This window comes from Salmo trutta, chromosome 6, assembly GCF_901001165.1.
Source record: "Salmo trutta chromosome 6, fSalTru1.1, whole genome shotgun sequence".
Classification (NCBI taxonomy): Eukaryota; Metazoa; Chordata; class Actinopteri; order Salmoniformes; family Salmonidae; genus Salmo; species Salmo trutta.
Window position 1 is genome coordinate 50479260 of NC_042962.1, and position 22536 is coordinate 50501795.

The 22536-nt window shown below is 44.4% G+C and overlaps 1 protein-coding gene across 1 annotated transcript in view; it reads right to left on the reverse strand.

Moving 5' to 3' along the window:
* Window positions 1-4929: 4929 nt before the first annotated feature.
* LOC115196165 (heparan-sulfate 6-O-sulfotransferase 1-A) overlaps window positions 4930-22536 on the reverse strand; it is a 21905-nt gene continuing 4298 nt past the window's right edge. Inside the window, exons 2-4 of the mRNA XM_029756786.1 lie at window positions 7689-7911; window positions 7315-7563; window positions 4930-6875 (exon numbers count right to left, since the gene is read on the reverse strand). Coding sequence (XP_029612646.1) covers window positions 6552-6875; window positions 7315-7563; window positions 7689-7911 — 796 coding nt within the window. The 3' untranslated portion in view covers window positions 4930-6551. The remainder of the gene's footprint in view (window positions 6876-7314; window positions 7564-7688; window positions 7912-22536) is intronic.

Consider the following 22536-nt stretch of genomic DNA (forward strand, 5'->3'; position numbering starts at 1 on the left):
TGGACAGGTGTATTTTTTACAGGTAACAAGCTGTGGTTAGGAGCACTCCCTTTAAGAGTGTGCTCCTAATCACAGCTCGTTACCTGTATAAAAGACACCTGGGAGCCAGAAATCTTTTTGATTGAGAGGGGGTCAAATACTTATTTCCCTCATAAAAATGCAAATCAATTTATAACATTTTTGACATGCGTTTTTCTGGATATTTTTGTTGTTATTCTGTTTCTCACTGTTGAAATAAACCTACCATTAAAATTATAGACCGATCCTTTCTTTGTCAGTGGGCAAACGTACAAAATCAGCAGGGGATCAAATACTTTTTTCCCCCACTGTATGCCGATAGTGGACAACCTTGTTTTACTCCTCTAGATAGTTTAAAACTTTCTGAGATGTAGCCATTCTTTACTATTTTACTCCTAGGGTTACTATACATAACTTTAACCCATTTTATAAGAGATTCCCCAAAATTGAAATATTCTAGGCATTTATATATAAACTCCAGTCGTACTTTATCAAAAGCCTTTTCAAAACCAGCTATGAAAACCAGGCCTGGTGTCCCCGATATTTCATAGTATTCTATTGTTTCCAGTACTTGTCTTATATTATCTCCAATGTATCGGCCATGCAAAAAACCTGTCTGATTAGGATGAATAATACTGACAATACTTTTTTAATTCTATGTGCCAAGCATTTTGATAGGATTTTTGCATCACAACACTGAAGTGTAAGAGGCCTCCAATTTTTTAAATGGACTGGATCTTTATATATACCACTTGGGTCCTGTTTCAGTAATAATGATATCAGACCTTCTTGTTGCGTGTCTGATAATCTACCATTTATGTAGGAGTGGTTAAAACATGCTAATAATGGTCCTCTGAGTATATCAAAAAAAGCTTTTGTATACTTCCACTGGTATGCCATCCAGCCCTGGAGTTTTCCCAGCCTTAAAGGCTTTAATTGCATCAAGAAGTTCCTCCTCTGTAATTTGGCCTTCACATGAGTCTTTCTGTACAGATGTTCATTTGACATTATTATTAGGGAAAAAAATCCATACAATTAGTTTCAGCTAGTGGAGATGGAGGAGACTGAAACGAAAACATATTCTTAAAGTACTTTACTTCCTCTTTCAAAATATCATTCGGTGAATCATGCGTGACTCCATCATTTGTAACAAGTTTCAATACAATTTTTTGGTAGCATTTCTATATTGAAGATTGAAAAAGAATTTGGTGCATTTTTCCTCATATTCCATCCAGTTTGCTTTATTTTTTATAATATATTACACTGGATCTTTCTTGAATAAGTTCCTCCATTTCTTTTTGTTTTTCCTCTAACTTATTCTGTGCCTCTATGGTACAGTTTTTATTGCTGTCTGTACTGTTAGTCCTTCAATTTCCTTTGTTAATATGGGCTCTTAGTCTAAATTGCTTTTGATTTATAGATGAGCACTGAATTGCATGGCCTCTAAAGGCACATTTAAAAGTGTCCCATACAATAAGGGGATCTGCTATGTTGTGTCTGAAAAAGTCAGTTATAAATTCTTCTGTCCTAGTTCTAAACAATGTATCATCTAGTAGGCTTTGATTGTATTTCCAATATCCACGCCCATGTGTAAATTCTGTAAGAGTAATATATATGCCAATTAGGTGTTGATCCGACCGCATTCTGTCCCCTATCAACACTTTTTTAACTTTTGGTGCCAGAGAGAATGGCATAAGAAAGTAGTCAAGACGACTAGCTTGATTAATCCTCCGCCATCTATCTCTCACTAGGTCAGGGTATTTAAGTCTCCATATATCCACAAATTACAATATAGCCATGACATTCATGATTTCCTTAAGTGCCTGAGGGTGATAGTTTGTAGTGTGATTTCCTTTCCGGTCCATAGAGGTATTTAAGACCGTATTAAAATCTCCCACCATAATAATAGAGTCTAGTGTTGCTTGTAGAGTTGATCAATTCTTATATATATTTTCAAAGAAGCTTGGATTGTCCTTATTTGGACCGTGTAGGTTAATAAGCCATATCTGTTAATTGTCCAATTAACATATTTAAAATAATCCATCTACCTTGATGATCTGTTTAGATGATTGGTAGCCATTTGATTAACTGGTTCAGCAGTCTTATGGCTTGGAGGTAGAAGTTGTTCAGGAGCCTTTTGGTCCCAGACTTTGCACTCCGGTACTGCTTGCTGTGCGGTAGCAGAGAGAACAGTCCATGACTTGGGTGGCTGGAGTCTTTGACAATTTTTAGGGCCTTCCTCAGACACCGCCTGGTATAGAGGTCTTGGATGGCAGGGAGCTAGGCCCAAGTGATGTACTGGGCTGTACTTGCTACCCTCTCAATGACACTGCCCTTAGCAAGGACTCACATGAAACCACACACACACACACACACTCCCCATGCTAAAACAGGCTTTTGGGCTCTACAATGCCTCTATCTATCTCTATGGTGCACACATCAGAATCACCTTCATTTGCCAAGTCCATTTTCACATACCCAGAATTTGACTTAGTAAAGTGCTGCTGCTAGCAATAGACAAAATATACAGACAGAATATAGACAAAGCAATTTACATAATCTACAGGTTATTGCGACTGCACCAGGCCACAAGCTGTGGGAAGGGTAGGTAACCGGACTGCAGTCTGCAGCCCGTCTGCTTTAGAAATTACAGAGGAGCGAGGGTCAGTTCCTGAGGGACTCTACTAGCTCAATGGTTTGATTTAATATTAATACAAAAAAGAGCTGGTCCATTAATTATCCTGTCAGACCTGACCTTCACACACACCACACACATGCCCGTCTCCCCCACAAACACACGCCTGCACAAATGCACGCACGCACACACTCCCCACAGGGCCCGTTTGTCTGTCAGGAAGGTGATGTCTCCAGATGAATTATGGGATGTGACTGTCATCTCTGGGGTCAAATACAAAATGGCGTCCCTGGGGCGGGAGGTCGGCGTTCTCCCTGGCTGCTGTCGCACCTCGAACGACTGCCATTTTATAGGTTACACACAGGACCAGCCCTGTGCAAACAACCCCAATTAAACTCACTCACATTAATATTATCACACTCTACTGTGTGCCTGTGTGTCTTTGGTTTCATGTGAGTCCTTGCTAATTAAAGTCTCCATGTCAGTATAATGGGGGTGAGGAGAGGTCCCCAACATGAAGATAATTCACCACTAGTGAAGCGGGGAACACTATCATTAACATGAACCTGTAGAGAGGAGGAGGAGGAGGAGGAGGAGGAGGAGGAGGAGGCAGTTGTATTTGGTATTAATACTGACTAGTCCCAGTTATTGATGATATATTGGCATATCATTTTAATATTATTCAACATATTAAATCACATATAAGAGAAACACGTTACGGCCCATCTCTAACTTGTAATCCATATAACTTCCATTGACTCAGCCGAATCCACATCTGCTTTCATATAACTTCCATTGACTCAGCCGAATCCACATCTGCTTTCATATAACTTCCATTGACTCAGCCGAATCCACATCTGCTTTCATGTTAGATGTGTGTGTGTGTCCATAAATGTCTGATTAATGGTAATTCAACCGAGGGTCCAACAGGACAAACCATGGGTCATGGCCAGATAGACTGGACAGTATAAATCTCTGGGTGTCAGTGGAACTCTACTGTATAGTTATTTGACAAGCAATACAGACACAGACTCTGGGCGATGTTCTTTATAAGGACCCTCTATGAACTCAGTGTCTCAGGGGTACGATTTAACCTCGACCTCGTAGGATGGCCGGGGCCCTGATGAGGTGGTAAGTCACGGTATGGTCCGTTTTTCATTGTCCTTTAGAAGAATCCACACGTGATAGATAGGAGAGTTGCTCCTAAGCCTTTATCTCTTGGATTCCAGTCCGTTGCATCTCACCCATTACTGCTGGTCTTACCTGTCTGCTCTTGGAATGACAGCGACCCAGGGTTGGTGTGTATTGACACAAAGGGCCAATCAGAGATTATAGACATGGGGTTTAGTATAGTCCACCATGTACTCTCTATCCAGGGAAATATTGTTCAGCCATGTGGTGTGTCAGAGGTCCATGCACTTTAGGGACCACAATGGAAATAAATCTCTGACTTTGGGTTTTCCATTTTATGTTTTTAAAATGTACGTTTTCTTGTGTTTTTTTAACGGGTAAATATAATCAATCAATCAAAGATCACTGGGTTGCTGAGTGGCGCAGTGGTCTAAGGCACTACATCACAGTGCAAGAGGTGTCACTATGGTACCTGATTCAAATCCAGGCTGTATCACATCCAGCTGTGATTGGTAGTTCCATAGGGCAGCGCACAATTGGCCCAGAGTCGTCCGTGTTTGGCTGGAGTAGGCCGTCATTGTAAAAAAATAATTTGTTCTTAACTGACATGCCTTGTTAAATTAAAAATGTTTAAAACAAATATTCATCATGAGGCTGCTAATGACTGCTGCTTCCTGCTCTACCCTAGCTCCTTCTCCTGTCCTTACTCCATGAAGGGCATTGAGTGTTATTAACACTTCTCACCTCTAAAGACCTGGCTCTACTTGATCCCCTTACCCTCTTTGCCTCATCCTGGCTCCTTCCCCCCCCCTCCTCAATCCACCAAGGATATGAAGTGTAATTTACTCCCCTCAACACCTCCACTCAAGCCACAGGCTGTTTCCGGCTGGCCTTGGATGGAGGTGTGTGTTCACGTGTGTGTAGATTGAATTAGACAGTAGATCAGTGTTGACAGGACCAAGGCTGTCATTAAGAGGGAACAGGCTGTTTTATGAGGTCAAGGTTCTGCAGTTTTACTGTGTGTGTGTGTGTGTGTGTGTGTACGTGTGTGTGTGTGTGAGTAAGAAAAAGAACTAGAGAGAGAAAGTATATCATGTACAGTATATGAGTGCACCAATGTTGGAAATAACACAAAAACAAAGGGCAGTTTTTACAAAAATGGAATATTTTAATTGGTGGTTTGATGATCCGTTTTTGCAATCATAAGAAAATTGCCTGGATGACACTGATAGAGGGAATTAGTTGAGACACACAGGAAGTAAATGTTTGTAATGGAAAATATTCAATTTCATTCAACAGAAATATTTAAGACACTAGTTTAAGCGATAAGATTGTAAAGAAAGATTATAGCAGTTTGTCCTGGTATAATTTGAGCTTGAGGGACTCCAAAAGCGTTACCATCGATGAGTAGTGCTGTAGTTGACATAATGGTGTGTGTGTGTGTGTGTGTTATTTTGGACATATTCACATGGGAGCGATACAGAGTCAGATATTAAGGTGACCTAGAGTTAAGGGAAACGTCTACCTCAAGCCTTTGTCTGTGTGTGTCTCTCCCTCCATGTTAGGAATAAATGAAAAGGGTTCACATTCATCCCTCTAACACTATGGCAAGAGATTGGTCATATAGCATGTCAATCACACAGCAAAGCTAAAGCCATTCTCTCTCACACACACACACACACACACACACACACACACACACACACACGATATTTACAAATGCATACACACTATTTGCATGTGTATGCGCACATAGACAGACACACACGGAAACACAGGGGAAAAGTAGTCCAAAAAAAGTTGTGTGAGCCTGAAATATCAGGTAGGTTTAATAGTCCTCATGCCTGTCCTGAGAGGCACTAACTACCAATCAGAAGTAGGGTTTGGCTCAGTTCCATTTACACTGCTTCAGATCAGCTCTAACATTCATCACATCCATGGCCACGTCTCAAACTACACCCTATTCCTTATAGGGCCACATAGGGCTCTGATGAAAAGTAGTGCACTATATAGGGAATAGGGCGCCAGAAGTAGCACACTACATAAGGAATAATAGGGTGTTGGAATAGACGTAGTGCCCCACAAAGGGAATAGGATGTAATTTGGATGGATTGTTACCCAGTTGTCTACACACATATATGCATAATGTCCCCATAATGTCCCCATAATGTTGAAATAATGGCTATGGTCCATGGTACGTCCATTTATCGGTTACATTTCCTTTAAAAAACATACAAATAAAATAATCACTTGTTTCTTTAGGCAGTTACATTGGTCTCAGTGTCATTACAATGCTGCTTTAAAAAACAACAACATAAAAACGATATAATAATAAACATAGTAGTTCTAAAATGAGAATTGCGTCATTAAGACGCATGTTCATGTCTGAAATGGTGGCTGATTTCCAAGAAAAAAGATTTTTATACATCGTCCAACTCTACCTTTACGTAGTCTTTTTTCTGTAGATGTTACATTTTCATTTTCTCGGTTCGGCTCAGCCAATGGAAAACTTTCTGTCCAACGGTTCAAAGCTCTGCTCTCTGAAGGGATTTCTGGGAGTTTCCCCACTATAGTTCTTTTCACCGTGCACTTTACGTGGTGTACCAGAGAGACAAAGAGGGAGAGAGGAGGCAAGGGAGAGCGAGAGAGAGGTTACGATGAAAGTCGGTTGTCAGCGACATTCAATCCATTCCTCTACTTCAGTCTCCATAACTACCCTATACGCTTTCATCCCTGACCTCTAACCTCTGATGAGTGTGTGTGTGCGTTACCAACGATTAATTATCTGGTTCATATAGTCTTCAGTCGGTAACCTCCTTCCCACCTCCTCTGTTCTCCCCCCTTCTTCTGGGTCCTCCACTTCTCCCTCTCCTGGTCCAGGGGTTAGTTTGGATCTAGAAGGCCACAGGCCCACTCCCAGACCTTGACCCTCGACCCCTAACCCCTGACCGTTGTGGTTCTGGTTGTGGGTCCTGAGGCGTTGCAGCCGTCGTTCCTGCTGCCTGGTGTACTGGTATCTCTGCTGGAACAGGTCTCTGGCGTAATCATACAGCTCCATGTCCAGCTCATTCAGCTCCTCGATGCGCTGCACCTGGAGGGAGGGAGGGAGGGAGGGAGGGTGGGAGGGAGGGATAGAGGGAGGGTGGGAGGGAGGGTGGGTGGGAGAAAGGGAGGGAGGGAGAGAGAGAGAGAGAGAGAGAGAGAGAGAGAGAGAGAGAGGGAGGGAGGGAGGGAGGGAGGGAGGGAGGGAGGGAGGGAGGGAGGGAGAGAGAGAGAGAGAGGAGAGAGAGAGAGAGAGAGAGAGGGAGGGAGGGTGGGTGGGTGGGTGGGTGGGAGGGAGGGAGGATGTCAGTTTACAGTCCACTCCTGATGCAAACATCTGTGGATGGTGGGGAATTGTCTGTTCAACTTTGTTCAACAATTTACCAACCAAGTACAGCCAATAAGGTGGAAAACTCTGAAAACAGCACAGTATCCTGGTGTGATACCATGTTCCAAATGGCAACACACACACACACACACACACACACCGTAGTGTTGTCCAAATCCACTCCGGCCGCTCTGGTGCTGTTGTATTGCATAAAGGGTCGTATGAACCTCAGTCTGAAGGTGCGTTCAAACAGGAACTGGGTTTTCCTCTGGTACTCCGTCAGGCCGAAGAAGGCCATGTCCCTCAGGTTCTTCTTAGCAGAGTCTAATAAGAGCTGAGAACGCCTCTGCTCTGGGACTGTAGACATGTTGTAGCAGCCTACCAGGCTCAGGTCTGCTAGCATACGAACCTATAGGAATAGGTAAGGGTAGGTTAGTACATTTCAACATTGTGTGGACCATAAAATGGTCCACAACTGTGTGTGTGTGTGTGTGTGTGTGTGTGTGTGTGTGTGTCCATTCATTTGTCTCTCACCTGTCTGTTATTGGCCAGGTTATAAGGACAGTCCATGAACTGCTGCAAGGTACATCCTGACCAATCAGAACCCTCGTAGCAGGCTGGTAGTTCCTCCGGAGTAGGGGTACGTCCGTCACACATGTGTAATGAGGTCTTCCACGTCGCGCCCCTCTGGACGTGTCTCCATTCGCTGAGGTACCGAGACACTGGGTCCCTTAAGAGGGTTATGTAGTAGAATTTCCTAAAAGAGGAGAGAGAAGAGAGATGAGGGCGAGAGAGAGTGGTTAGACATACTGGATGTACTGACAGAACTTACTGTGTAGTTCCATAAATAGCCAAAGGGTGGCAGTGTTTGCAATGGTTTGTTACTATGGTTTCGATCCATGGGAAATAAAACTAATTGGAACCTGGGGGAAAGAGAGAGAGAGAGGGGGAAGAGAGAGAGAGAGAGAGAGAGAGAGAGAGAGAGAGAGAGAGAGACAGATTGGCTAGGGTCAGTGTTCAGGCTACGGTGCAGGAAACTGCTGGCACAGGCACATCACAGTACAAACACCCTCACTCATACACACAATCTCTCATATGCGCGCGCACACACACACACACACACACACACACACACACACACACACACACACACACACACACACACACACACACACACACACACACACACACACACACACACACACACACACACACACACACCATCCCCAGATGCAGTATGAGTCATCTCTCAACAACAGGGTTGATACTCTGGAGGAAGACAAACCCCACTGAGCCACCTGACAGATCTGTGTGTGTGTGTGTGTGTGTGCCCATGAGAGAGAGGATGTTTTTCCTGTGATGTGTTATTGTGTTTACTCCATCGTGGTGTAGAGACACTCCTCATCCTGTCCAACTGGTTGTACCACATCATCAATGTTTACAGATAACTCAGAGTACCCGACAGGAATCTATGAAATGGGCTACGCACACACACACCCACACCCACAGGGGCAGGTAGAGGGCATCACAACAAGGGGAATGGAGTCTGGTCTTTGAAGACCCTCGCATGCACACCAACTCCCTCATTAGAAGACGCCTCAGTATTTCTCACAGAAAAGTCTCCTTTACAGTGCCTGATTACCGGACATGTTCCACACACACACACACACACACACAGTATATTGACCGAGAAAGCGAGCGAGAACGTGAGCTGGAGAAAGTAACAAAGAGAAAGAAGGAGAAAGAGAGAGAAATATGAAGAGAGAAAGAGTGGGCGAAGAAGAAGAATGTTCAATTAGTTTTGTAATCCAGTGAGAGCAGCCGAGGCCAGGAGCCAGAGTGATTTATCAACGTTATGGCTTCTGTTCTAATGAGAAAAGCCATCAGAAGGCTCAGCCATATCACCAGCTACAAAAAAAACCCACAACGAAATAAAGAAATGCATACATGCAATGTTGTCATCTTTGTTGCATAATAATATCAAATAACAAATATCCGGCAAGAAATTCAATCTGCTTTCAACCCTGGCTTGAAGCCGCCTACAGTGAGATCAGCTACTGGTGTGTGTGTGTCTGTGTGTCTGTGTGTGTGTGTGTCTGTGTGTGTGTGTGTGTGTGTGTGTGTGTGTGTCTGTGTGTGTGTCTGTGTGTGTGTGTGTGTGTGTGTGTGTGTGTGTGTGTGTGTCTGTGTGTGTGTCTGTGTGTGTGTGTGTGTGTGTGTGTGTGTGTCTGTGTGTGTGTGTGTGTGTGTGTGTGTGTCTGTGTGTGTGTGTGTGTGTGTGTGTGTCTGTGTGTGTCTGTGTCTGTGTCTGTGTGTGTGTGTGTGTATATTCTACCAGTACAGGTCTCCATGTTATCTTAAGGAAACACACAGTGCTTGTCTCCTGAGGAAATCCCAGCTTCCTGCTCCAGAACGCTCTCTCCCCCCGTCTCCCTTTTCCTTCTCTCTCTCACTTTATTCTCCGTCCCTCCTTTATCCTTCCCCTCACCCTCCATCCCCGTCTTATCTCTCTTTCTCTATCCTCCTTCCGTTCCCTTTCTCTCTTTCCTCCCCCCTTTATCCTTCTCTCCCTCCATCCTCTCATCTCTCTCTCTCGTCATCTTACTCAAATCACTGCAACATTCCGCATTTCTCCCAAATGTTTTTGCCCTCACCTACCGTCAAAAGACATTTCCCCTCTAAGCAAGGAAAGGGAAACATCCACACACTGTCTGTCTGGCTGGAGTTGTATTAAGCGGCTTATTTCTTTGGCGGCAGAGATAAGTCAATCCAAACTCATATTTACACATGAAGAGAGAGAGAGAGAGAGAGAGAGGCGGAGAGCAAGAGCGAACTGCCAACATTTATTCCTGTAACCATAGCCAAATATGTGTGTATGTGAAAAGTATCAAAGTTCTTTCTAGGGAAAGCCCTTGGCCTGTCTCCTCTCCTCAGGCCTCTCAGACTGTGGGAGTCAGAGCCAATGGAATGTACGAGCTGTACATTCTGATGATATCAGCCCATGTCATCGGGGTGTGTGTGTGTAAACTGATTCCCTTGACCTCAGTATCTGGGGCAGGCAAGCAGCAAGAAACAGCTTGTTTTAGGTATTTTCCCCAGCAAACACGCACACACACACACACACACACACACACACACACACACACACACACACACACACACACACACACACACACACACACACACACACACACACACACACACACACACACACACACACACACACACACACACACACACACACACACACACACACAGGAGAGGGATGAAGAGGGAGTTAAAGGCAGGAGGGGAGAGGTGAGTGACTGACTGGCTTTAAGGTAGGTTGGGGTAATCAAGGACCGCTTAATGAGGTTAACAGAGTGACAGATGGCTTTAGTGACACACACACACACACACCCCTCCCCTCAGGCCAGGATTAGTGTGTGTCATATCGTGGCTGGAGACGGGAGTGTGAAATTGGAGTGATAAGGTATTTAACATTTAAACACTCTAGACCTCCCCTCCTCTCCTCTCCTCTCCTCTCCTCTCCTCTCCTCTCCTCTCCTCTCCTTCCATACTATTACCACTAGTCTGTCCGTGTCATGGAAAAGGTAGGACGTGGTGAGTGTGTTTAAACACTGTTCTATAAGATACAACATACTGACTTAACAAGGGGATGATCCCCTAAACCAATCCGATAAGATGTCTGTCGGCCATCTCGCCAGGACCCACCTAACCTTATTACCTAAATAACCTCAAGAGGTAACAGTCAAGTCTAGCCCAAACAAAGAAGAGACAGAGACAGTGGCAGAAAGAGAGAAGAGCCCTACAGGCATAAATACCATTTAGACACCACGCATATCTGCTTGTTACAGACAGACAGACAGATGAGTCAACAGCCATCCGGCCTAGTGCTTTCTGGGCCCGGCGAGAAGCCTGGGGCTGGATTAGAGATCTTGTCAGGGGACTGAGGGTTTTCCCTGGGGAGAGGGAGGGGATGGATGAGCGATGTGAGCGCGCGTGTGTCGGGGGTCTCTGCCAAACACGGGCCACCTGTTTAAAGAAGGCCAAGGGGCTAATGAGCCACGCCTGGGGGAGTGGGAGAGTGTAGAGGGAGGGGGAAACCCCAGATTCCTAGGAAAAAGAGAAAGACAGGAGAGGAAAGGGGGAATAATGAAATATTGTGCAACAGGGGCAACAACAGTCTTTCTTGTACAGAGCGGTGTGTGTGTGTGTTCCTCCACATAAAGGGCAGGGTGAAAGAGGCCTTTTGTCTGAGAGCGTAGCTTGAGCTCCAGGCGTCACACAGACGTGCATACGCATAATAACACGTTAACACGCAAAGGTGACCAACCATAATGCCTGAATTGGGAAGTCCGATTTTTTTTTTCTTTACCCAACATTTTTCCAACACATATGTATGCACGCAAGCTACACACACACACACACACACACACCCACACACTGATGGCAGCTGCAAACGCAGAGATTAAGGCCAGTGTGACGGAAATGCTTATGGCTACAGCTCAGAAAGGGAGAGAGAGGAAATAGAGAGAGAGAGAATACTAAAAGATAATATTAAGTGAAAATGTGCATCTGCTCATTAAAGCCACACTGTAAGCAGGCCAGCATCAAATGGAAGGATAAACTTCATTGAAATAACTGGTAAACTTAGACTGTGGCTTTACATTGTAAAGGAAGCCAGTTGCATGTTCAGGCTTTCTGTTGGTGTTTAAACCCCGACTTTACTTTTATAGATCTGAACACTGCTAGGGGTGATTTCAGTTCCCCTGAGCTAATGTCTTTCTCTCGCCCCCCCCCCTGTCTATCTCTTTCTATTCCTCCTCTCCCTATCATGCTATCAAAAAAATAAGAGGAATGAGGAAAGGGGAGGGAAGAGGAGAGAGAAAGAGATGTGCTGAGTGTCTTTGTGTGATCAGTTCATTGATATGACATGTTGATTCTCTCTGCTCAGACTAGAGGCTGCATCTCTCCATTCCTCCCCCTCTTTAATCCCTGTGACATCTCACCCCCCTAATCAACCCTTCACCTCTCCTCTCATCCCTCCCCTGATCCAGACAGATGCTCCCCTGTGATGCCCTCCTCTGTGTGTGTGTGTGTGTGTCCATCCTAGGCAGACGCTCCTCTGCGATCCCAATCCCAGATCAGATGCACTGGAATTCTGAGCCGGCCCAGCTGTCGTCTTGGCAATGCTCGTGATTGTCTGATTAGCATGGCCAATCGACACACACACACACACACACACACACACACACACACACACACACACACACACACACACACACACACACACACACACACACACACACACACACACACACACACACACACACACACACACAATTTATTTTCGTGAAATCTCAGGACATTTTGGAGTGTAGAAATATTTGACAATTAAAAATCCTATTTTCCCTAACCCCTAACCCTAATCTTAACCCCCAAAACCCTAACCCTTAAGCTTAAAATAGCATTTGAACAAATCCAGGACCCGAAAAAAAGTCCTGACTTTTCAAAACAGTTCTTGTTTCCTTATCTTATCAGGACATTCAGGTGAATTAATAGGACATTGGGATCATGATAGGAAACACAAACAATACAGTTTGCTGAGGGAAAAGAGAAAGAGATCCCCAACTCCCTCATCTTACGCTCCTCTGGTCCTAAGACCCAGACTTACCCATCTTACTGCACTCAACCATGGTGTGTTGGTGTGTGTGTGTGTGTGTGAAGCTCTCCAGACCCGACCAGCCCCAGGGAACAGAATTCCACTAATGAGGGAGGAATCAGAGAGAATCCAAGGAATCTTAAACAAATCCCAGATAAGACCCTGGGTGTGTGTGTGGCTGTAAACCTCCCACACTGAGTCAAGGCCTGCAGTTTCAACTAGCCTTCTACTATACTGTGTGTGTGTGTGTGTGTGTGTGGAGACGTTAAACATTAACGCAGCAGAATACTCAGACTTCAGACCCGCCGGCAGATCCCCGTCTCACCTACACTGTGTCTGTCTGTCTGCCTAACAGAGCGTTTGTCAGTTCTGCCCTTTGGAGTGGTTGCTGTGGGTTACTGATTAATCTTTGATAAGAGAAGAGATAGGGAAGCACAGAGAGAGAAAGAGAGAAAGAGAGAGAGAGAGTCTTGTTGGGCATGGATTCTATAATGATAGATTTCACACTCATTGTCATTGACTGCAGACGTCTAGTCACTGGAGCACCGTGAGTCTGGAAAGTGAGACGATCAGACAACTCATTTCACTGACGAGGCTCAACTTGAGAGTTTCTCAATACAGAGTGTTGTATAACTGTCTGGACCAGAGGTCCAATAAAACGGAATACGGCCTCGGAGTTGGCCAACGTCCCCACGTCTGTTCTCTAAGAGGGCAACGTGTCCCTACTGGAACCTGACTGTCTGCACACTGCTCTACGGGGGGGGAACGATTAAAACGCAACACAGGGGGAACGATTAAAACGCGACACAGAGAAGGAATTGAAATCTGCCAAGTGGTCCTACTACTGTCTTACAGTTGATCAGTGGTCATGCTGCATGCAACGCACACACCTCCACTTGGGGGAATGCTAATGCTAACGTCAGCGAGCATCTTGGGGAATGTGATCCGGTTGCCAGTGGATACCAACGTTGTCCCAGAGCAGCAGAATGATGAGGTCACACAAACCCAGTCCTTATTGTTGATGTGGTACAGCTGTCATCAAGCTCTCATATCCTCCCTCCCTCCCTCCTCTCCTGTATGTGGGCACACATTCCAGAGATTCCTTTCTGTCCAGGCATGAGGCATCAAGACTCAACCTGGCTTACCTGATACGGAGGTCAGGAAATGACCAACAGGATGCCAGAGAGAGAGAGAAGTTAGACAAAACTCGGTTTCCATCATGTCTAACACCTCGTTTCTGCACTTTTAATATGAAGCCATCATAGTAGGCTGCAGAGTAACCATTTGAGTGTGTGTACGTTTAAATGAAAGGATTCCAGTTTTTTATCGTCAATTGCGCACAAGGTCCAACTGAAACTTAGACATCCGCTTGGGACCCAACCCCTCTAAAACGGGAGGTACGAGGGGCTGCCGCAGTGGACGTCCGGGGAGCTGTTGTTGTCCGGGGTTAACTGCCTTCCTGAAAGGAAGAACGACAGATTTTTCACTTTGTCGGTTTGGGGATTTGAACTGGCAACCTTTCGGGTTACTGGCCCAACGCTGTAACCAATAGGCCAGCTGCTGTGTTGAATTCTAGATGTGTGTCTATTGTCAGAGCCTTTCTGTGATCATCAGTCACACACAAAAGGGTTACCCTCGTTGTGGCGATTAACATTCCACACTGGGGGAGGTGATGAAACATTCCATTTCCTAGTGACTTTCTCTCTCTTTCTCCTCCTCTCTCTTTATCACCCACCCTCTCCCTCCCCATCTCTTCTTCTCCCTCCTTCCCCCATCTCTCTCCCTCTCTCTCCCTCCCAGTGTTCTGATGAGTGCAGTATTGGGGACACGTAGTTGTGTCTGTAGTAAGGCTTGTCATTCTGGTTAGCTGTGTCTAGGCGTGATGAGACTGGCCCTGGGCTTATATCAACATCACTGACTGACTCCTCAAACTAATCTGGAGACACACACACTCTCACCCTCTCTCGCACGCACGCACACACACGTGATATTTAACATGCACAAGTCAGGACACAGGCTTACTAATGAGAACAGGTCAAATCAAACACACACAGCCATAGGCAAACAATCACAAAAGAAAACATTATTTATAAAACACACACACACACACACACACACACCCTCAACCGAACTATAGGCAAAAGGCATTGTGGGTGACCGAGTTTAGAAAGCTCTCTTCAGGCACTGTTGACTGACATTTACATGAAACAAATAGTGTGAAGGATAAAAACACAGGAACGAAGGAGAGACAAAGAGCTCATGACAGGGAGGAGACAACGGGCCATGTGAGAGACCAAATGCAAGCAACACATAACACAGTGACATCACCACATCAATCACACACATTTTCATATGACTCACGCACACAAAAACATCATACTAGTCAATAACTTCCAGCCTTTTTCATTACAGAGTTCGTGTGGGGGGGGGGGGAGAGAAAGTGCTGATTGTTGAAAGAGTCAGATGTTATGGAGAAGAGAGGAGAGACTGATTCTAATGTAGCCTCCCTCTCTCTGTCTTTATCTTCCTTGCTCTCTCTGCCTCCTTCTCTCCATCTTTCTCCCCCCCTTCCTCCTTCCTCTTTCTCCATATAGATCTTTTGTCTGTCATGGCTGGGAAGCTGCTATTTTTCAGGTCACTGGGTGTTGCTACTCAGCAGGAGTCCACACACACACACACACAGTCCAGGTGGGGCGAGGGATTATCGAGACAGCCCTTTGTGTCATCTGAAGAAAGAGAGAGTAGATAAAGAAAGAGAGAAGAGCAGGAGGACTGGCTGGGTGGGTGTGGACGAGATCATTAGTTAGTGGGTGTGAGTGTTTGAGAAGCACAAACATTACGACCATGTGCCCAATCATCAGGTACGGACGGGCACATCGCGTGCGCGTGCGCAAGTGTGTGTGTGTGTGTGTGTACGTATGGGGGTAGGTTCAGACTACATTGTGTGTGGTTGAGTGAGTGTGTGTTTATCAACTCTGCTTTGTGACTCAGAGGTCCCCTGTGGTCAAGAAGTGGATCTTCTCTCTTCTGCACACATTCTTTTCTTCTTCTCCTTGCTCTCTTTTCCATACACTCCCCGTCTTCCCCCTCTCTTTTCATACACTCCCCGTCTTCCCCCTCTCTTTTCATACACTCCCCGTCTTCCCCCTCTCTTTTCATACACTCCCCGTCTTCCCCCCTCTCTTTTCATACACTCCCTGTCTTCCCCCTCTCTTTTCATACACTCCCCGTCTTCCCCCTCTCTTTTCATACACTCCCTGTCTTCCCCCCTCTCTTTTCATACACTCCCCGTCTTCCCCCTCTCTTTTCATACACTCCCCGTCTTCCCCCCTCTCTTTTCATACACTCCCCGTCTTCCCCCCTCTCTTTTCATACACTCCCCGTCTTCCCCCCTCTCTTTTCATACACTCCCCGTCTTCCCCCCTCTCTTTTCATACACTCCCCGTCTTCCCCCTCTCTCTTTTCATACACTCCCCCTCTCTTTCCCCCCCTCTCTTTTAGTCTAGTCTGAATAGGCTGTGTCAGTGATGAGTGACTGGTGAATGGAGCTTGTGTGTGTGTGTGTGTGTGTGTGTGTGTGTGTCTTTGAAGTCAAGAGTCAGAGTAGAAGCAGTGAAGCAAGAGAGAAGGGAGGGGAGTGGTGGGGGAAACACAGACACGCATGCATGTACACACAAACGCACCCACATTCAGTGTCCTTCCTTGCTCCTACCCATGATGCAAATCTCCAGTGCTCTGTGATGCAGAGCTAAGTGTGTGTGTGTAATATATATATATATATATATATATATATATATATATATATATATATATATACTACATGACCAAAAATATGTGGACATCTGTTCATTGAACATCTCATTCCAAAATCATGGTCATTAATATGGAGTTGGTCCCCCCTTTGCTGCTATAACAGCGTCCACTGTTCTGGGAAGGCTTTCTACTAGATGTTGGAACGTCGGGGGGGACAGATGATTTTTACGCGCTACACGCTTCAGCACTCGGCGGTCCCGTTCTGTGAGATTGTGTGGCCTACCACTTTGTGGCTAAGCCATTGTTGCTCCAAGACGTTTCCACTTCACAATACCAACACTTACAGTTGACCGGGGCAGCTCTAGTAGGACAGAAATTTGATGAACTGACTTGTTGGAAAGGTGGCATCCTATGACGGTGCCACGTTTAAAGTCACTGAGCTCTTCAGTAAGACCATTCTACTGCCATTGTTTGTTGATGGAGATTGCATGGCTGTGTGCTCGATTTTATACCCCTGTCAGCAATGGGTGTGGCTGAAATAGCCAAATCCACTAATTTCAAGGGGTGTCCAATACTTTTGTGAATCTATCTCAAACCCAGATAAGCACTTCCTGACCCTGATGCATCATTTCCCCTCTGCGCAGGAAACTGGCACACAGGAAACAGATATGTGTGTGTGTGTCACAGACAGACCTACTGTCTGTGACACAGTCTGGAATTTGCATCTTCCCACAATTCAATTAGCATGGCTGTCAGACCATGGACTCTGGCCACATTCTTCCGCTAACCGCCACACACACACACCAAATAAATGCCCTCTTCTTGCTAATAAGTCACTGGCCAGCAGTGGTGGTTGGTGCCGTTTAAGATGAGGGAGGATGATCATTTTTTATAAACATGACCTTATTTCTATTACAGCATATTGGATGACTGTCATGCATATTCCATTCACCCAGCTCAATGTAACATCGATAGGTTTAGGCTACTACACGATGCAAATTTCCCCTGTACCCATCATGAGGTTGCTATAACCTAGTCTATGATTTAACGTTGACAACGCAGGCGCACAGGTCGAGAGAATCTTCAGTAATCAAGGTGACAGGCAGTGACGCATTCAACACCTCCTTGCACACTCTTGCCTGCATCTAGCTGATCTAGAGTGTAATCATTAGTTAAAAGTTGTAAAAAGAGAGCTTCTATTGGACAAATTCAGGTATGTTTATCCGCATTTCGTGCCGTTTGCTTCCATTTAGGAAACGTTTTAACAGAATCGGCGTAATGAATACACCCATGATCACAAGCAAACACAGTGCACTTTCATAGCAGCCACATACAAACAGCTCGTTGTATATACAGTACCATTCAAAAGTTTGGACATACCTACTCATTCATTTTTACTATTTTCTACATTTTAGAACAATAGTGAAGACATCAAAACTATGAAATAACACATATGGAATCATGTAGTAACCAAAAAGTGTTAAACAAATCAAAATTATATTTTATATTTCAGATTCTTCAAAGTAGCCACCCTTTGCCTTGATTACAGCTTTGCACACTATTGGCATTCTCTCAACCAGCTTCATGAGGAATTTCCCAACCGTCTTGAAGGAGTTCCCACATATGCTGAGCACTTGTTGGCTGCTTTTTCTTCAATCTGCAGTCCAACTCATCCCAAACCATCTCAATTGGGTTGAGGTCAGGTGATGGTGGAGGTGGAGGCCAGGTCATCTGATGCAGCATTATCACTGTCCTTCTTGGTCAAATAGCCCTTATACAGCCTGGAGGTGTGTTGGGTCATTGTCCTGTTGAAAAACAAATGATTGTGGGACTAAGCACAAACCAGATCAGATGTTGTATCGCTGCAAAATGCTATGGTAGCCATGCTGGTTAAGTGTGCCTTGAATTCTAAATAAATCACTGACAGTGTCATCAGCAAAGCTCCCCCACACTATCACACCTCCTCCTCCATGCTTCACAGTGGGAACCACACATGCGGAGATCATCCGTTCAGCTACTCTGTGTCTCACAAAGACACAGTGGTCGGAACAACAACAAAAAAAATCACAAAATTGGACTCATCAGGCCAAAGGACAGATTTCCACCGGTCTAATGTCCATTGATTGTGTTTCTTGGCCCAAGCAAGTCTCTTCTTATTGATGTCCTTTAGCAGTGGTTTCCTTGCAGCAATTCGACCATGAAGGCCTGATTCACGCAGTCTCCTCTGAACAGTTGATGTTGCGATGTGTCTGTTACTTGAACTCTGTGAAGCATTTATTTGGGCTGCAATCTGAGGTGCAGTTAACTCTAATGAACTTATCCTCTGCAGCCGAGGTAACTCTGGGTCTTCCTTTCCTGTTGAGGTCCACATGAGAGCCAGTTTCATTATAGTGCTTAAATGGTTTTTGCGACTGCACTTAAAGTTCTTCAAATTTTCCAGATTGACTGACCTTCATGTTTTAAAGTAATGGTGGAATTTCATTTCGCTTTGCTTATTTGAGCTGTTCTTGCCATAATATGGACTTGGTCTTTGACCAAATAGGGCTATCTTCTGTATACCAACCCTACCTTGTCACAACACATTAAGAAGGAAAGAAATTCACACCTGTTAACTGAAATGCATTCCAGGTGACTACCTCATGAAGCTGGTTGAGAGAATGTCAAGAGTGTGCAAAGCAACAACAACAAAAAATACAATTGAAGTCGGAAGTTTACATACACTTAGGTTGGAGTCATTAAAACTAGTTTTTCAACCACTCCACAAATTTCTTGTTAACAAACTATAGTTTTGGCAAGTCGGTTAGGACATCTACTTAGTGCATGACACAAGTAATTTCTCCAACAATTGTTTACAGATTATTTCACTTATAATTCACTGTATCACAATTCCAGTGGGTCAGACGATTACATACAGTAAGTTCACAGTGCCTTTAAACAGCATGGAAAATTCCAGAAAATAATGTCATGGCTTTAGAAGCTTCTGATGGGCATCATTTGAGTCAATTTGAGGTTTACCTGTGGATGTATTTCAAGGCCTACCTTCAAACTCAGTGCCTCTTTACTTGACATCATGGGAAAATCAAAAGAAATCAGCCAAGACCTCTGGAAAAAAATTGTAGACCTCCACAAGTCTGGTTTATCATTGGGAGCAATTTCCGAACGCCTGAAGGTACCACATTCATCTGTACAAAGAATTGTACGCAAGTATGAACACCATGGGACCAATCAGCCGTCATACCGCTCAGGAAGGAGATGTGTTCTGTCTCCTAGAGATGAACGTACTTTGGTGCGAAAAGTGCAAATCCATCCCAGAACAACAGCAAAGGACCTTGTGAAGATGCTGGAGGAAACAGGTACAAAAGTATCTATATCCACAGTAAATCGAGTCCTCTATCGACATAACCTGAAAGGCTGCTCAGCAAGGAAGAAGCCACCGTTCTAAAAACCGTCATAAAAAAGCCAGACTACGGTTTGCAACTGCCCATGGGGACAAAGATCGTACTTTTTTTATTATAATTTTTTTTTTTGTCATTTAGCAGACGCTCTTATCCAGAGCGACTTACAGTGGTGAATACATACATTTAATTTTCATTTCATGCATTTTTTCCCCCTTATTTTTATATTTATTTTTTTATGCATTTTTTTGAGAAATGTCCTCTGGTCTGATGAAAAAATAAATAAAGCTGTTTGGCCGTAATGACCATCGTTATGTTTGGAGGAAAAAGGGGGAGGCTTGCAAACCGACGAACACTATCCCATCTGTGAAGCACGGGGGTGGCAGCATCATGTTGTGGGGGTGCTTTGCTGCAGGAGGGACTGGTGCACTTCACAATAGATGGCATCATGAGGTAGGAAAATTATGTGGATATATTGAAGCAACATCTCAAGACATCAGTCAAGAAGTTAAAGCTTGGTCGCAAATGGGTCTTCCAAATGGACAATGACCCCAAGCATACTTCCAAGTTGTGGCAAAATGGCTTAAGGACAACAAAGTCAAGTTATTGGAGTGGCCAACACAAAGCGCTGACCTCAATCCTATAGAAAATGTGTGGGCACAACTGAAAAAGTGTGCGCGAGCAAGGAGGCCTACAAACCTGACTCCGTTACACCATCTCTGCCAGGAGGAATGGGCCAAAATTCACCCAACTTATTGTGGGAAGCTTGTGGAAGGCTACCCGAAAAGTTTGACCCAAGTTAATCTATTTAAAGACAATGCTACGAAATACTAATTGAGTGTATGTAAACTTCTGACCCACTGGGAATGTGATGAAAGAAATAAAAGCTGAAATAAATCATTCTCTCTACTATTATTCTGACATTTCACATTCTTAAAATAAAGTGGTGATCCTGACTGACCTAAATTTTTACTAGGATTAAATGTCAGGAATTGTGAAAAACTGAGTTTAAATGTATTTGGCTAAGGTGTATGTAAACTTCTGTGGCTCAGTTGGTAGAGCATGGTGTTTGCAACGCCAGGGTTGTGGGTTCGATTCCCACGGGGGACCAGTACGGAGAAAAAGAATGTATGCATTCACTACTGTAAGTCGCTCTGGATAAGAGCGTCTGCTAAATGACTAAAATGTAAAAGAAATGTAATGTATAACTAACCTTGCCCTGATACATAGTTCAGTCCAAATCAAAATCCTATTTTCCCTACCCTTAACCTCAAAATCTAACCTTCAACCTAACCCTAGCTCCTAAAGCTAATTCTAACCTTAACCCCAAACCTCCTCGAAAAATAGCAATTGACCTTGTGGGGGCTAACAAAATGTTTGTTTGCTATTCTTGTGGGGTCTTCTGGTTAAAAACAAACACACACGGTGAGAGGTTTTCTCTGTGGTGTTATCTCACACAACAAGTTGACGATAGTGATGACAGGACTACTACTAGAGTTGAGCTCTAGTTCACAACCCACCAAGGGGATTGAAGGACATGTTACATACTGCACCACTGGGCTTCATCTAGGCCTGTTCTAGTCAACGTATTTCGATCAGAACATTCCACAATGCTGACCGCAACCCTGCTCTTTCTCTCCTAAGGGATTTCTCAGCCCACAGAACAATTAGCTGTGCACTCACTGATTAGCAATTAGCCAGCATTTCTATGGTTGTTAGTAAGGGCCACTATGCTTGAAGTGGGAACATGATTACAGCCTATTAATTAGCCTAGCATTTAGCATAGCGTTAGCTGGGCAGCAGTGGAGGCTCCTCCAATGAGGAAGGGGAGGACCATCCTCCTCAGTGAATTTCATAAAAATAGTGAAACATTACAAAAGTTATCCTTTTTAGTTAAAATTATACTAAATATATTCACATCAGCAAATAATTGATTCAAACTCACTGTTTTGCAATGAAGGTCTACAGTAGCCTCAGCAGCACTCTATTGGGTAGCACCATGGTGTAGCCGGAGGACAGCTAGCTTCGGTCCTCCTCTGGGTACATTAACGGTTACACCCCCTTCTATAGACTTACACAGTAATTATGACAACTTCCAGAGGATGTCCTCCAACCTACAGTATCAGAGCTCTTTCAGCAATTAACTGTCATGCTGTCCACCCAATCAATCGATCAGAGAATGAATATAGTACTGAAAGCATAAGCTACAGCTACCTAGCACTGCAGGGCATAACATGTGGTGAGTAGTTGACTCAAAGAGAAAGAAAATAGTTTGAGAAGAGCGAGAGAGCTATATTTCTTAGTCATTTTTTTTTCACTTACTAAGCTAGCATCAAATGCAGGTAGCTAGTTTAGCCTACTCCAACACCTGGCTCAAACAGAGAGTGTTGCTATGTTAGCTAGCTGGCTATGGCTATCCAACACTGGAACTCTTTCAAGTCAATTATTCATTTATTGCCACGGGGCCCGCCAGTGTGACTGCTTGCTGCTGACTGTACTGCATGATTGTAGCGGGCGACTAGGACGTTAGTCCTAGTAACTATGTTGACTATGACATGACAACAATGTA